The sequence below is a fragment of the Solea solea genome, chromosome 10 (assembly GCF_958295425.1).
Source record: "Solea solea chromosome 10, fSolSol10.1, whole genome shotgun sequence".
NCBI classification, from domain to species: Eukaryota; Metazoa; Chordata; class Actinopteri; order Pleuronectiformes; family Soleidae; genus Solea; species Solea solea.
The window spans coordinates 14,550,015-14,563,147 of NC_081143.1; the positions used below are offsets into that span (position 1 = coordinate 14,550,015).

Genomic DNA, 13,133 nt, shown 5'->3' on the forward strand with positions numbered 1-13,133 from the left:
CTGTCTGCATTGTCTATCATTTATTCCACAATAGGTGTTACTGAAAATAAGGAAGATAAACAGCCATCATTCATTTGATCACTTACACTCGTCCCTCTCCCACTGGGACCTGTCAAACGGCACACAGAGGTATTCATTGGTGCCAGAGTGAAGGTCATGGGTTCACATACAAGTCCCTCACTCGGCAAACCCTGTGGTGATCATGTCATCAACCTTCTAGACTTGTGTTTAGACAATCACTCAATTTAAACACTTTTTAAGAAACGGGAAACAGGATTAAGGATAAAAAAAAAAAAAATGTCTCAGGCATCTCATCTTGAAACACAACTTCACGCGTTCACACGTGAGTGAAAAAAGCCCACAAGCTAATTTATATTGTCAAAAACTACAGATTGGTCCCAAATAATTATGTACACCTACACAATGTAAACAGTAAACTTGTTTTATTCAACAACATAGTTTTCTCTGTAAAACCATTTGAACAAATGAATAATAACAATGATAAAAAAAATACAATCTTCTCTTTACAAGTCATATACAACCAATAAAATCTGCCAACACTGCTGTTGTACCACTGATAAAAGCATCACAGGGAGGAAGACAAAGGTGAGTTTAAGCACCCAGTATAGGTTGGGAATAAAATTCAACAGTTTGATAATTACCTGAGTTTATATAAAATGTACAGTATAAGCAGTTTATCTTGGCCTTTGGCACTGGGCTAAAATATGACAATTGCATGAGTGACTAATGTTAATTAATTAAACCTATTTATTGGCCATTGATCATGTGAAATTTTTTTTGCAGTGTTGCAATGACGGAAAAATCCCTAAAGCAATGCTAAAAGTGTTTCAAAAAAGATCATACTGTTTAGAACTCTCAAGAACAACGTCCAAGCAAAGACTATGCAATTATGATTCATACACGTTTTCATAAAACACTTTCATTATGTCTCAAACAGGAAACACTTTATACAACATGGACCAATCTAAATGCAGGGATCTTTTAAATGTAATTACACCACAGTATAAGTCATTTTAAATATAAAATATACTGTACATACATTCTAGCAGACACATAAAAAAATACCCTGGCTGTGTTTCACAACAATGCACCTCTGTTTCATGAACACAAATGAAAAACTATGTTCAATTAAAAACAATTTCACAATATTCACAATTAAGATTATATTTCTGGCATTTATGTGGATGTCTAAGAAGAGAGATGAGTATAAAAAAGTATCATACCTATATACCTAAGAAACAAGTGTAACACACCGTTTACTGTATATCATAATTACTGTAAATGTGGATGAGTTTAAGAGACAGAGTGTTGTTCGTCATAGCAGCTTTAGTTTGGATCCAGTAAACCAGACTCTTTTCACTTCAAAGAGACCAACACGAGGCCTGGCTTCGGCTCAGTGAACCTGGGAGATAAGCAGATAGCAGGAGAGAAAGAGGGAGACGATGAACACATCACGTGTGTGTATATACACACTGTATATATGTGTCTTGAGTGTGTGTACCTGTAGTGTTTGTTAGTGAGGTAGTCTATAACGGCGGGGCGGATGCGGGCCACGCCCCCCTGGCTGTGGTTCCCTCTTCCTGTGATGACAGAGAGCTGAGGTCGACACAGACCCTGCTCACAATCTACACAGAAAGAAGCCATAGAAGAACAAAACACATAAAACACAGAATAGGGTTAACACGGGTGTGTATGCACACGCCTTTAAATGGTGCAAAAACAGACTTAGAAGACAATTGTTGGCTGTTGTGAGTGTCCACAATCATTCAGATACACATCACCCACCCTGACAGGAGTCTGGACTCATGCCAGGGATACTTTTATTAGTTGTAAACATCATGCTCAGTTTACTCATCATAAAGAGTGATGCACAGAGGTGTGTAGTGGAGAAAGAGAGATTTGGTTAACTGGAGAATACAATTATATAAATCGATGTTGGACATAAAATACATAGTGATAGTTTCATCTACTGTAGCTGTTAAAGTGATTGATTTTGTTATTCAGACAGAAAGGTCGTAGTGATCTTTCTATGTCCAATCAAGTGAGATAAGATCAAGTAAGCAAAGTTAGTTGACATTAAAGTATTCATACAGTACCTTCTGAGACATGAGATTGACATCTTAAATGTTCAATTCTGCCATCCAATAAACAGTGCAAGCAAGGAAGCCACTATACACTACATTGTTAAATACCTGTAACTTTCTCCTCCAAGACCCGATCCAGGTGCTGCAGGGCCTCATCTACATGAAGCCCATGGAGGTCCAGAATGTTCTGGGGCAGCAGTGACGAGTTAACCCTCTCAAAGATCTGAACCGCTGCACGGTGATTGGCATCACGCATCTGCTGACCATGTAAGTGTCCCTGAGAAAAAGTTGATCAAAATGAATTCTTCAGCAGAGCATTTTTAACCATGAACAACAGGATGGAAGTACAAAACAAAGAAAGAGGACAATTATACTCAACAAAAAAAATAAACACAACAGTTCTTTTTTTCTCCCATTTTCCATTAATTGAAGTAAAAGACTTTCTAAATGCAAACAAAAGGCTTATTTCTGTTCACTAATCTGTTAAAATCTGTATATGGAATTACTTGACATCAACATGCAAAACACTGACAAGTTTTGAGATGGTCAGAGATCATGCACCCAGACAGCTGATCAAACAGTTTTTACTTCAATTCATTGAAAATGGGAGCAAATTCAATTTGGAAAAAATGTGATGTGGGTGAAAATAGAGCTGTAAGATAGAATCCAAATTGAAAGTGTGTTCCTCAGTGTAGCTTGCCTGCTGTGCGTAAAATGAAGCCACTTCTTTGTGTCCTTGTTTGTAGGCCTCAGCAGCCTTGGCAAAGTTCTCGAGCTGCCTCTTCCTCTGTAGGCTGGCCTCAGCCCTGAAGTCATCATATTCTGGGTCCTCTACATCCTGATAGTTAGGAGGGGGTCGCTCTGGAGGTTTTTGCCTCTGACAAATTAAAGGGACAGAGTCAAACTGATTCAAATCAAATATACATTCTCTTAAGGTATTTTCCATTATCAGGTAGAGACCTTACACTATTTGAGAGAGGAGCAGAGACACACAACAGATAGCACAATGTGCAACCAACTACCTTAAGAGGAAGAAATCTTGTGGAAGAACCAATCTCAGGTATTTATCAAGATGGTTGCAATATTGTTTATAGTAGTTTTATATTATGGTCTCCTGCTAGTGTTGTTTGTAAAGATAGTGATTCTTCCTTTTTTACTGCACATATTTGAAGTGGACAGTATTTGTGAGACTACCTTTTCCCTCTCCTTGCTTGCTGCTCTGTGGTGATCAGACCGAGGAGCCTCTGGGGCGACGACTGTCTTGACAGGTTGTTCATCCAATAGAGAGCGAAGGAACAGCTCAGTCTGGGTCAGGTTGGAACTACACAAGTAGGAGCACACACAGAAATGAGTCTCTTGCATATCTTTTTTGAACTAAAACTACACTGAAATCTAAATCAGAATGTCAGTTGACATGGATAAACAACTCACTTGTGGTCTCTAAAGATGTCCTGAAGGAAATGTCTGTCAATGTTGGGAAAGAGGGAGAACAGTTTGTTCTCTTTCAACTTGGCAGATCCATCTCGCAGATTGAGGTCTGCGCTGCTTTGTCTGCTCTGAAAGGGAAACCGTTGGTGAGTAGTGAAGTTGACAGACAAACAAAGAAAAACAAACAAGAGAAGTATTATTCAACCACTGCAGGTACAGTAGATGTCTTTAATGTATTACCCTCTCCACATTCTTCTGTAAAGCCTGCTCCTCTTTTATAATATCTCTTAGAGACACACGCTGAGGGGAAGCATTCCAGTGGTCCATGAATGGCAACTGACTGCATTGTTCTCGTGAACCTCGCTTGGCCACCTGTGATTCACCCCTGTGTTCTGGACCTTCACATTTAAAGTTGAACATTTCATTGTAGTGAAACAAAACCATTATGTCTCTATTCTCTCATTTATTGTACGTATTTGATTAACAATACAGGCAAACATATCCCCATAGTAATTTTGCAAGAGATTTAATGTAACTAACGTAACTATCTTGCAGAAGGCAGACATGGATAAAAGACAGCAACTCAGCAGGTTTGTGCTTTAAATTGGTTCTTGTGAATGCAAGTACTACATATTAGTTACGTAACACAGCATTGATCATATATACTATACTATATAAATGCTCTGTGGATCTTAATTTTGTTTCAAGTGTGTGAACTTACTTTCCTGAAGCAAGTGGAACGGAAGTGATGCTTGTGTATGCCTTTCCTGTAAAACACCATTTAAAGTCAGATGAAGCAACAGAGTCCATCCCGTTACAAGATGTATGAAGAAATCCAAATATCAGAATGGATTAACATTTTGATTAATTATTGATGGTACTGTATCACCGTCAGACATTTAAGAACTTACCTGAATTGTTTCCTTCCACTTCTCGTGGAGCAGTTTAGCCAGGTTCAGGTCCATCTGCACTGCATAGTCGTCAGTGGAGCATGAAGCTGAATTTCATGAACCAGAGAAAACGGATACACCAGGATAACAGAGAGAAAGATAAAGAATTATTACTGTTACTGGTTCAGCAATTGATTAATGAACAGCAGAGGCCTGACTTTGCTTTGTCAGATGACCAGAGAGCGTACCTTTAGAGTCATCTGGTAAAATCACATTCATATCAAACAGTGACTTGCCAAATGAGAGAAGCTCATGTACAGGCTTAAAAAACATAAGCAAATCATTTTGTGGCATCTAGTGTTGAAGCTGCAGATTGCAACCAACTAAAAGAAGTATTAAGAACTGTACTGAGGCAGAAAATGTGACCCTTCATGTTAATATGAAAGACTCATTCTAAAATAATGAAAACATGATTCTGTTTCAGCCAAATGTTCAATAATGAAAACGTACTTATCAATATAGTATTCAGTTTCAGTCTTTTAATCCAGTACAATGGTTATTTAAGAGCTGCATTGTATTTATCCATTAAATGTACATTTCTTTTTGAGTGAGTTACCTGGGTCTACTCCCACAGGACCAAAAAGTTCAGTTAGCTGTATTGCCAGCTCCGTGGGAAGTTTCAGCTCCACACTTTGAACCTCAGCCAGGCTGGCAATCTCATCCCTGAAATATTCACTGTTCATATCATCATCTTCGCTCCAGCCACAAGCTCCGCCTTCTGAGTCAGGTGCGGATATCACTTTGTGTTCACTGTCATCCCTTTCTCTTGTGTCTTTCTGCAGATCCGTTTCAGAGCAGGATGTTGTATCAGGATCGTCTCTGTTTCTACCTGGAGCAGCTTCATCTTCATAAGTTGGTAAGTCCACATGATTAAAACTCTCGTTTGACTCACTAAGTGCTGCAGAAGGTGACAGCTCAGTTTCCTCTTCCAATCCAGCTGGCCTTCCTTCTGCCAAGTATTTAGAGTGGCACTCATTTGACACATTAGGATATGTGCTGGTTTCTACATCTCCTAAAACTCCACATAGATCAGGTGTGCCCTGGTCATCTTCATTTTGAGCACCATCATCATCCTCCTGCTGCTCCCTCTCCTCCTCACCATCCTCATCTTTAAAGAACCGCTCCCCAGAGTCCAGCAGCAGGTTGGTGGTCCATTCTAGGTCCTGATGGCATTTGTCATACAGATCTTCTAATGTATCAAAACTAACTAGTTTAAAGTGACGGCTGAGAATGCATAAGCTTTCAAGTCGGTCTTGAGTTCCTCCAAGCTCCTTCTCCTCCACTTGTGTGCCTTTCTCATGCACCACTCGATAGAGTACTTCTTTGTGGCTAAAGGGGTGAACTGCAACTGCTGCAAAATCTGCAGAGGTCTGTGCCGGCACAAAGCGAAAGGAGTCGCCATACAGGACGGTGAAGTCACTGGATTGGCTGTGTGCACCAAGGTTGTTCTCGTCACAGCTATCTCGACGATTGAGACGCCAAAGAACGGCAAAGTCTTGTGGTTCTGTCTGGGTGAAGCAGCCTACGTCTTCTAGAGGAAGAGGGGGCGAAGGAGGTTGCACCTGTGTGTCAGATTTGGACTCGGTGAACATCTCAAAGTCTGGTTTGAGGTTTAGGCTGGTGTTACAGTTGGGACTAAGGCTGGGTGTGACGTCTATGTTTATGCTATCCAGACTACTGTCCATGTTGTGAGCTGTGGTATTGTGGGATTCATTAGTATTCAATGAAGCACCAAGACAATTTTGAGTGAAGGTGAGGGCGAGTTTGCACTGCTTGCCTGATCGGCGACGCTGCTGCTGCTTTCTCTCCTGAGAGGCTCCACTGGCAGTACTGCCAGTGCCTTCTGCTTCCAAAGAACCTTCACTTATCAGACTCACCTCACTAATATGGCTGCCATCACCCTTGATTCCAGTCTCTCTCCAATCCGGCGTACAGTTATCAGTGTCTAAATCAGCAGGACCTGAAAAAACACCACCTTCATCATTGTGGCTTGTTACTGCATCATGGCATTTACTTATCTCTGGAGTTGTCAAGGTAACAAGTGACTCAGCTGAGATAGGATTTGTACTACTGCTGGTTTCTCTGCCATTGTCTGGCACATAGCCATTCCCCTCTGGTGTACTACTTGCTTCCTTTTTCATTTTTAGTTCCTCTTCATCTCCATAATCAATTCTTGACTCACTGACTCTAGAAGAGTCAGCTAGCCTCCAGTCTAACACACAGTCAGGCAATTCACCTCTGCTGTTATTAACACAACTCACGTCTTGCTCTCTTTCTTCACTCGCGGAGTCCTCTGTCCTGCCACATGCCTCCACTTCTTTTTCCTCTTCGGATTTCAAAGAGAGGGGAGAAGAATGGGTAGAGCTGGACTCAACTGCACTTACACCTGTCTGAATTATATCAAGAGCCTTCTGAAACTCTGATAAATCAGGTCTAGACTGCATTTTCTTTTCATGTTCATTTACTTCTTGAGACACACAGTCATTTTCCTTCGCATTTCTTTCTTTGTGCCTTTCTCTTCTTATTTGTCGCTGATCAAGGGATGCTTGGGAAGGCCAGTCACCTACAAAGTCCAGAGTTGTACTAATTTCCCTTTCTGGCTCATCTCTCAAAATCTCAAATCTCTTGGCTTCATCTCTGATTGTTTCATCTTTCTCCATTCTCTCACTCTCCGATTGGTTAGCATCTTTCACCAGATCTGAAGGCTCCATCCTGTCAAAACCAGACCCCCTGCTGGGCCTTTCTCTCCTCACCCTCTGTCCAATAGATTGTGAAAAAGCCACAGGTATTTCATCATCTCTGTGATCTTCATTCATCACCGATTCCACAATACAGTCTGGGATTCTTTCATCTCCTACTGTATTATTCATCTGTAAAAGAGCATTCAGCTCACAATCTATTTCCCCAAGATACAGGTCATCATCTCTATTGGCTATTTCAGCATTTTCTGTGGGTCTTCCAGAAAGTTGGAAATTGAGTGACTCAGTGGATCTGTAGGTGTCATCTTCCAGCTTTCCCACCTCACTGGATTGACCAATAGATGACACATCAGGCAGGGAGGAATACAGCTGAGAGCGGGATTTCTTACTGCCCTCAGTTAATCCAGGTTCCCCTACCAGATCTGGGCAAGGTGCTTCAGAGGACACCAGCCTGGAGAAAAATGGAAGTATGAATGGTACAAATGCAATAATCAATTACTAAGTGTCTAATATATTGGTCCATAGTTTACATTTTTTACTATAAATGTATTGGACAAAACAAGAGAGCTTTATTCTGCAGTAATAATAATATAAAAGGAAGATTTTTTAAATTTTAGTTTATACAGAGGCAAGTCACCATAAATGAGATAAAAGTAGATAGGTATCAAGAAAAAAGTTGACAATGAAACTAACTGTGAGCTTTTGTTCTCCAGGAGCAGTCGCTGTTTGCTCTCAGGCATGTGTGAACCCATAATAGACTGGACTGTGACAAAGCGCTCATATCCATTAAGCATGCGGCGAATTGTTTCCACTGGCACCCTATGTGAGGAACGTCTGCACATGCATGAAGAAAAAGAAACAAACAAATGAATGAATAAAAAGGCATAAAACTGGAATATACAACCTTTCAGCTCTAAAAAAAACCCCAAAAGGTTTACTTATGAGATCATAAACTTGTACTACACTAATGCGTCTCTCACCTCTCCAGTTCTCTGGGCTTGTTCTTCCACCAAGTGTCTGGTTCTCGAAACAACACTTTGTATCTATGTTTCAGTGCCTAGGAGAGATATGACCACCAATCATTATTTGCAGTGCATACCTAAGTTATGTGAACCAGCAGCATTACTTAAAGAGAGTAATGAGTAATAAAATGTATATAATCCTAACTTTTACAATTAGGCAAGGGCCGATAGCTATCAAGGTATTAAAAAAAAACAAAAAACACAAAAAATCCATCATACCATGTCTGAGGTATGAGCTGTTTTTAATGAGTCAAAGTGAAGGAATTACTCAACCCAGGGTTGGGGATGTTTTTCAATGATAAATGGCTAACGGAGGTATTGTTTTAAAAACTGCAATCACAATATTATACAGTTGTAATCTCATAATGTCCCAGGCCTATTCACAATGTAAAGTAATCTCAGTTCTTTTGGGTTAATGTATTTATTTTGATTGGCCAGTGCAGCAGGTTGTGGGATGACATGGCATTGCATTTGAATTGCAGTAAAAGGGGAACCAGGTTTTTGCAGGAGGTCCTGCATGATTTACCCCAAGCCACATTTACATTCGAATTAATAGGCAGGTGGTGTTTTTGATTAGTGGATGTTAGTTTGAGCACTGCCAAAACCATTTACAGTGCTGTGCATTCACAGGATTAACTCTTCTCCAGGGTAATTAGTGTAACAGCAAATTTCATGAGTTATTACCCTGCTGGACGGATTTCCTGAAACCAACTGACCTGAGCCACGTAGGGTTTCATCTCCCAGCCCTGCATGTTGGTATTGTCAATGATGATGGGATTACTGCCTCTCTCAAAAGCGTCCTTCGCTATGTGATAACATTTGCATAAGAGACAAGACAGGGGTCGAACAGATTGCATCCAGAGGGAAACCACAGCAATCAGTTACAGAGATGAAAAATCTTTACAGGTCACAGTGGAATGTTGACTTGCTGGTGCTGCATCATTTTCTTATCAAAAGTGTGTGTGTGTTTTATTCACCTCGTTTATGATTCCACTCATGGGCCTCTCCCAGAACAGTAGGGTCAAACCGATATTCTCCGTAGCGAGTAAAATAGTCATCAGTGCTCAGTATAATTCCACCTGGGTTATGCTCTAACAAGGCTCTGCAAAAAAGAGGTATACATGCGCCTTTAAGTGGTGGACCAGTGGATGCGCTTGCTGCTGTGGTATGTCAATGACGATGTTACACTGTCAATATTTACCTTGCCATAGTTGACTTGCCAGACCCTGGAGCACCACGTATCATCACAAGCACATTCCCTTCCAAATGAAAACGATGGGCAGGAAGCCGTGGAGCAGCAGACAGCGCCAAAGACTTTGGAATAGTTGCTGAAGGTACAAGAGGTGCTTCACTGTAAGGAGCATGGATCAGCCATGGAGAAACTTGCCTAGCTTGGGCATGCCAGTTGGAAGTTGTTTGAGCCCGAGGAGTAATGAAGATAGGACCCTGGTTTCCGGGATAATGTGGAGAAAATGCTGGTGCCTCGAGGTTCCAGGACATATAGCCATGCGGTTCCCGATTAAACATGGTCCCCTTAGATCTTGCTCCTCCAACTATCACATCAGAGGGCAAAACCCCTGCAGTCTCTGGCAAACTATGTGACAGGTCTTGTTTTTTATACACCTGGAAAGCTGAGGGACGACCCGAAGCTGCCAAGTCCAAAGGAGGATTTGGCTTGTCTGCAGGTATTGGTGTCATCAGATGTGTGAAATCCACCTCTAACTTCTGCTTCTCAACAGTTCCATCGTGGCTGAGCTGGTTGACTGCAGACGGAGCAGACTCTTCCACACTTCTTTCTGCACATGGCTGCTCAGCCGAGAACCCTGTAGATCTGGGTGTCAGGCTGGACTGAAGAAGCTCAGGAAGAGGCTGCTGTAGAAAAGATGGTGGAGGAAAAGATGAAAGCGGTGCACCAGCAGAAACATACTTGCCACTGTGATGCTCTTCCATAACGCCATGCGTTGCATTAAGTGTCTCCATCTCCTGATCAACTAGAATGTCCAGCTCATCGGTCAGCAAGTTAACCAAGGGAGGAGAAGAAGGAGGCTGCTGTGATGGTCTGGAGGAGTCTGGGTCTGGTCTTGGTTCATGGAGGTGTGGTGCACTGAGGAGGGCTGCAGCAGTACGATCAAAGCCAGAGATGGGAGAGGGAATAGGGGCTACAACTTCAGCAGCCTCAGACAGCTGCAAGAGGGAGTCCATTGCATGTTCAACTACATAACAAACAGAGAAAACAAACATAAAAAACAAGCATGAAAATAGGTGAAAAGAAACCATTTCTATATTTAACCCAAAAGACTGATGATTCTTGTTTGACCAATGTTTGAAAGTAGTTTTAAATTCCAAACAACTAAACAGAAATGTCAGGAAATGGCACTGAACAAGTGGTAAAAACTAGCCATGTAAAACTAAACCTTCCATGTTTAAAATACTCCAAGTGGCAACAAATAAAAATTAATTATATTTACATATCAGTATATCCGTCTTTTAGTCTTCAAACACAAAAATGTTTCAGATCTACTCCACCGGTAGTTGCAGGCCATACACAACTGTTAATGTTCAGGCAGGGCTTAACTTGGATTAAATGTTTGCTGCCTCTTGGCTCATGAAAAACATAACACTGTACACACATTGAGACATTCAGCAGGGTTCTTTCATGCAGAAGATGGGAAATATAGAGAATAGCTTTCATGTTGTACTGTTTTTGTTTTGTTTTTTCCTGACTTCAGTCAATCAGGTAGTGATAAACAAGACAGACAACTTAATTTAAAAGAAACTAGAGTAAATGGGACACATAAATTGATGAAGCAGATTGTAAAATACAGCTGAGGTTTGCAATTATGATGATATAGGATCATCTTGACTTGTGCCATTTACTTTGTACATTTGAATAAAATTGCCCTATTATTATCATCATCATCTCTTGTATTGATAATCAATTGAACTGCACTTATTTATGAAGGTTGATGTAAAAATACAACTGTAAAACACTCTAATTTCAGGGACTTTTTAAAAGATAAACATGAAATTGTTGCAGGAGGAATGTACCCGATGACACTATTGATTTCATGGAGTGCATAAACCTGAATTAATAGAACAGAAACACAGGGAGACACATTTTTAAGTGGTAGATGGTATAAAATACAAGTCTGTTATATGTAATGGGGATCAGGTACTAGTGTTGTCAAAGGCACAACAGGTGGATGGTGCACGGGCAGGTGAAGTTTTACTGTTAATATTTGCTGGTAATATTGTTATTAATACACACGAGACCTTAACTGAGCAGGAATCTCGTGGTAAAAAAATGCTTCTACCTTATCGGAAATATACATCAAACAGGGTATCTGCTCACTTCAGTGAAGGAAAAACAGTATGCACAAAAAAATACAATCACACAGCAGTTGTTGTTTGTTGGTCAGTTTCCCGTGTTTGGTGCTACCTTTAAAGTCACACTCGGACAGCACGATGTAAATTACTTCTGGGTCCAGGTGTGAGAACATCTCCTGCATGCTTTCAGCGATATGCTCCTTGGTGCCCCTGTCGTGACCCTGCGGGAGTCGGTTGCCCGTGTTGTAGCCGAGGCTTCCCTCTCCTGACCCGGGCCCGCCAGGACCTCTTGCCGGGCTCTGACTGCTTTTCTTTCTGCGAGGCATTCTGTCGCTAAAATGTCGCAGCCGGTTACTCTCATGGGAAGCTACACGGAGCTAACTTAATAGCCGGGGAGCTACAGAGGGTGGGGGATGACCGAGAGTTGAAAACCTGCTAATGTTATGGCGGTGACATTAGTAAAGTGAAACAAGTAAAGATAGTGATGCTAACCGACAGCACTCCAAGTGGTGGAAATGCAACGGAAACACAAAAAATGCTACTGTGTCTTCTTCTTCCTTTATCTTTGCGGCTCAACCTACTTGAGTTGCATTACTGCCACCTTGTGGTGTCAGCCTACTCTTCAGTCAGTTACAATTTCCATAATGTACACTCACTAGCCACTTTATTAGGTTCCTGTTCGACCGCTTGTTATCGCAAATATCTTTACAGCGAAATTGTAAGGCAGCAACTCAATACATTTAGGTGCGTAGACATGGTCAAGACGACCTGCTAAAGTTCAAAGCAAGCATCAGAATGGGGGAAGAAAGGTAATTTCAGTGGCTTTGAATGTGGTATTTCAGAAACTGCTGATCAACCATCACTAGGGTTTACAGATAATGATGTAAAGAAAAAAGGGAAAAAATATCCAGTGAGCAGCAGTTATCTGGGTGAAAAATAATGATGAGACCAGAGAAGAATGGCCAACATGGTTTTAACTGATAAAAGGGCAACAGTAACTCCTTCACATTCAAGGTCTCCAAAAAACACAAAAGACTCTGAACACACAACCTTGACCCAATTCACGACATAAATTGTGACACAAGCAAATTTGTGTGTAACATTTCTGACTATTTTTACTACAATTACTGCTAAGAGACAGAGTACATGTTTTATAAATAAATGGTGTGTGTAAGGTGACAAATCTTAACAAAGTCTGGGGGAAAATTCAACAAATTTATGTGGCAACCAAAAAAAAAATACCAGTGAAGTCAGACTCTTCCAATCAGTCCAGGCATCTTAGTAAAATCAACAACATGTGTTTAGCCATTTTAATATTTAATAGCTAATTGGTCTGGATATGTATTCCAGATATCCATAATTAAATTCTTCTTAAGATATAGACTATTGATATTATGGATGGTCATAATTTAATTGCAGATAATCACAATTTATATTCATATCTGCAAATGAATTACAGATAACTGTAATGACAAACCCTTAAAAACTGCTGTGTCCTATTTGTAGTCTGCATGCTATCGCCTCCTTTTTCCTCCTCTCTATCTCTGAGTCCCCACTCTGTCATGTATATAAGGTAATGTATGTTTGTATGTATGTATGTTC

General features: G+C 40.8%; 1 protein-coding gene across 2 annotated transcripts; it reads right to left on the bottom strand.

The window, feature by feature from the left end:
• Positions 1–426: 426 nt before the first annotated feature.
• n4bp2 (NEDD4 binding protein 2) lies at positions 427–12,231 on the bottom strand. Of its 2 annotated transcripts, XM_058640946.1 has the most exons (16): positions 11,644–12,229; positions 9,406–10,417; positions 9,182–9,306; positions 8,921–9,009; positions 8,163–8,239; positions 7,876–8,016; positions 5,040–7,633; positions 4,445–4,530; positions 4,255–4,300; positions 3,774–3,931; positions 3,537–3,661; positions 3,300–3,426; positions 2,806–2,982; positions 2,214–2,382; positions 1,523–1,646; positions 427–1,423 (listed from the first exon to the last, which is right to left on the bottom strand). In XM_058640946.1, exons 1-16 carry the CDS (start codon positions 11,855–11,857, stop codon positions 1,378–1,380), a joined length of 5,310 nt encoding a protein of 1,769 aa, XP_058496929.1. In that variant the 5' UTR covers positions 11,858–12,229; the 3' UTR covers positions 427–1,377. The 2 variants fall into 2 exon arrangements, with proteins under 2 accessions (XP_058496929.1, XP_058496930.1); XM_058640947.1 differs by lacking the exons at positions 427–1,423; positions 1,523–1,646; positions 2,214–2,382; positions 2,806–2,982 and having other exon boundaries at positions 3,537–3,656; positions 11,644–12,231.
• Positions 12,232–13,133: the final 902 nt, after the last annotated feature.